The 3,407-nt window shown below is 48.5% G+C and overlaps 1 protein-coding gene across 1 annotated transcript; it reads left to right on the forward strand.

The window, feature by feature from the left end:
• Positions 1–1,293: 1,293 nt before the first annotated feature.
• On the forward strand, positions 1,294–3,147 carry LOC118408348 (mucin-5AC-like). Its single transcript, XM_035809051.1, has one exon. It carries the CDS (start codon positions 1,938–1,940, stop codon positions 3,117–3,119), a length of 1,182 nt encoding a protein of 393 aa, XP_035664944.1. The 5' UTR covers positions 1,294–1,937; the 3' UTR covers positions 3,120–3,147.
• Positions 3,148–3,407: the final 260 nt, after the last annotated feature.

The raw sequence follows: 3,407 nt of genomic DNA on the forward strand, positions 1-3,407 counted from the left end.
AAACGCTCTAAAACTTGAGCGTAACAACATGTACAATGCTCGTAACGTAGACGAGGCATAATGATAAAAACGCTCTACACTTGAGCGTAACAATATGTACAATGCTTGTAACGGAGACAGAGCATAATGATAAAACGCTCTAATACTTGAGCGTAACAATATGTAAGATGCTTGTAACGGAGACAGAGCGTAATGATAAAACGCTCTAATACTTGAGCGTAACAATATGTAAGATGCTTGTAACGGAGACAGAGCATAATGATATAAACGCTCTAGAACTTGAGCGTAACAATGATAGAAACGCTGGAGCGCTGGAGCGCAATAAGTAGGAGAGTAAAGTAAAGATTCTTCGGTGTGTGTAAAAATGTGTTCGGAATGTTCAGAATGAAAGAGCAGAGGATAGAAACGGTGTAGAATTTGAGCGAAGACTGTCTAGATGGAAAAGCCTCTTGTAATGACCACAACGACACTACGTGAGCGGCCGAGGTGGCAATTAGTTATTTCGAGAGGCAAGAATTTTGGCACGGAGGTGCGGGGCGGGTGGGTGGCAAATCGTCTTTGTAACTTCTAGACTGCGAGAGACACAAGCTTTGCTGTTGCTTGTGCTCCAGCTAGGAGGGAAGTGAATGACTCAGCATCCTCTGAGTCACACACACACACAGTATCGCTATCTCCGACCAGAGCGTTGTGCCTGGTAGTGACATTTTTTGTGGTAAACGACATCCGGTGTCAATATCAAACCGCCTAGAATTTGCTGCGTTGAAAATTCGTATTTTCTGTATTTAAACAATTGTATGTTTCACTCTTAAATGGAAATCGTATCGCACAGTCAAATTTCTATTAGTAGAAAGTCAGTCGTATAATGTACTACGGAGTGCTGCATTCGCCAGTGGACAATGATGGCCTCGAATAATCTCTACTCAGCAGACATTGTCATCTTTTATTCATACACAACAGGTTTTACGGAACTACCTTTATGTTCACTTAGTTTAACATAACTTATGACATTGGGCAATGTTCATACAAAGATTCGCTATCCCCGTCCACCCCCCAAAAAGCAACACCATCTAACACTTCTATCGGACAGTTGAGAAGCTGATACTACTGTACATATCGTGTCGTGCAGATAGGATTTAAAAGGTAAACAAAGTTTTGCCGAGACTTTTCGTTTGTGGCGATAGACCACAACCAACAACGTAAAGAAGTGGATGGCGTAAACTGTACATGTGGGTTTCATATAAAACGTTATCCCTGGTCTCAGAGGATCTGTAAAACTGGCGCACTACTTGTTACGAGCATTGTACAAATTGTTACGCTCAAGTTTTAGAGCGTTCTTGTCATTCTGCTCTGTATTACGAACATACTGTTACTGTTGCGCTCATCTATTGTCCTATATGTTGCGACCATTGTACATGTTATCATGCTCAAGTCTTACAGCTTTTCCCCTATTGTTTGGCTCCTATTAGACCATTTTCACTCTGTTGTGCTCCTTCCGCGTGTGTTCCTGGCTTCGCTCTGTCCTGCTCTCTTACTGTTACCAGTTTAAGTTGAACGTATCTAAGTTCCCGACGTTCCTCTTTTGCCAGTTTTGGAGCTAATTTTGCCTTATTCCATAATCTGCCGTGAGCGTTGGCCCTGTTACGCCCAGCATTTATCCCCTATTTCGGGGTGTGATTCCCCTCTAGGTTTGTTTTTGAACGTTGTCCCTTGTGCATGTTCTGATACCTACAGTAATAACCTATCCACTCATTACTATGTTATACCTGAGCAATACCTTGCTAATTTTATCAGTTTGATGTTTATTTGTCTTCTAGTATACCCCGTGACTTGGGCTTCCCACCGATCTTGCACAGCTTGAGCGGCTTTGTCACAGATGTGTCCCAAATGTGTCCCGGGCTACTACCTCCCTAACTACCTTTTCTTATGAGTTTTTAGACATGCCGCCCAAGCGCAAGACGACAGAGAAGGCGCCCAAACCGCCTAAACAGCCTCGCAAAGACAACCCCCCAAAGAAGCGGAAGCAGCCACCACGTCGCACGAACACAACCGTCGCTCCAGTGGTCACCTCAGCCCCTGCACCTGTGGTCACCACATCCCCCGTTGTCACCACGACGCCAACCCCGCCCGTTGTCGTCAGCTCTACCACCACGACATCAACGGTAGTTCACAGCCAACCCACTACCTCAACTACACCAGCCGTCACCTCTACGACACCGATTTCTTCTGTCACCACTGCTCTCAGCGTACCCCCTGCCATCTCATCAACGACGCAGACTGTTCCTGCCGCCGTCTCCGCACTGGCCTTACCTCCAGCCACCTTGGATCTGCAAAGGAACGCCCTTGCTGCCGCTATTCTGGGTAATCCTGGTCATTCTAGCCTGTTAAATCCTGCAGCTAATTCTTTTCTGCCGGCGGGCCAAGGTTTAGGTTTAGCTGCATCCACTACCACCCCTTCCATCCACCTCCCACTCGACTCTGGGGTCTCTGCCCCCCTCAAAGAAAAAATCTGGGCCGACAAGTACCTTGATCTGCGCCAGTTGTTGCCAAACCAAAACATTACCCCGCAGTACACAGTCTCTCTAACGGATGTGGATGCGGCTCCTATCCTGACCTTGGCCAACCGACAGGTTCAGAACAAGACACCTTTGACCCTCGACCAGTGGACCGATGCGTTCCTGGTCTATCATTATATTTACATTCAACGTCACCCCGCTGCTACTTCGGCACTAGTGTCTTATCAGCATCTCATTAGAACCATGGCTTCCAGGGGGGCTAACTGGCTCCGATACGACGAGGCTTTCCGTTCATACCGCCAGTCATCCACACACACACCGTGGAACTCCCCACACCTCCAGCTTTACATTGACGCATTCACTACGCCCTTTCAGGTTGCCCGCCCCCAGCCTGCGTCCCAGGCTGTCCGCCCATCCGCCTCCGCCTCCCGACAATCCGCAGCAGCCCGTCCCCGAGACATCCCCAGGAGCTATTGCTTTCCATTCCATCGCCAAAATGGAAAATGTCTGCGAGCGGATTGCCCCTTCATCCACACCTGCCCCTACTGCCGTAGTGCCCACAAAGCCTACATCTGCCCCAAACGACCCGTCTCCAACCAAAACTAGGATAGTTGCGGCCAAATCCTGTAATTTAGTGCCCTCCGATCGTCTTTCTCGCCCGCCGTCCGTACCCATTATCAACCCAGCCCGGTAGCACGAGTTGTGAATCACCCGACGGACGCCGCAGCCGCTTCCCGCCAATCGATCGTCTGCTTCCCACGCCGTCCACCCGGCCCAGCAGTTACATACTGCGAGCGGTGAGCGTACCCGTGACTTTATCGTTTTTCTTGATTTCATTCTTGTTCAAGACTATGGACAAACCACCCGCATAGCCATACCGGCATCCTTATTGCA

This window comes from Branchiostoma floridae, unplaced genomic scaffold (assembly GCF_000003815.2).
Source record: "Branchiostoma floridae strain S238N-H82 unplaced genomic scaffold, Bfl_VNyyK Sc7u5tJ_1577, whole genome shotgun sequence".
NCBI lineage: Eukaryota > Metazoa > Chordata > Leptocardii > Amphioxiformes > Branchiostomatidae > Branchiostoma > Branchiostoma floridae.

Excerpts from the sequence above, each read along its gene's own strand:
- LOC118408348 (XM_035809051.1), top strand. The coding sequence starts at position 1,938 with ATGCCGCCCAAGCGCAAGACGACAGAGAAGGCGCCCAAACCGCCTAAA.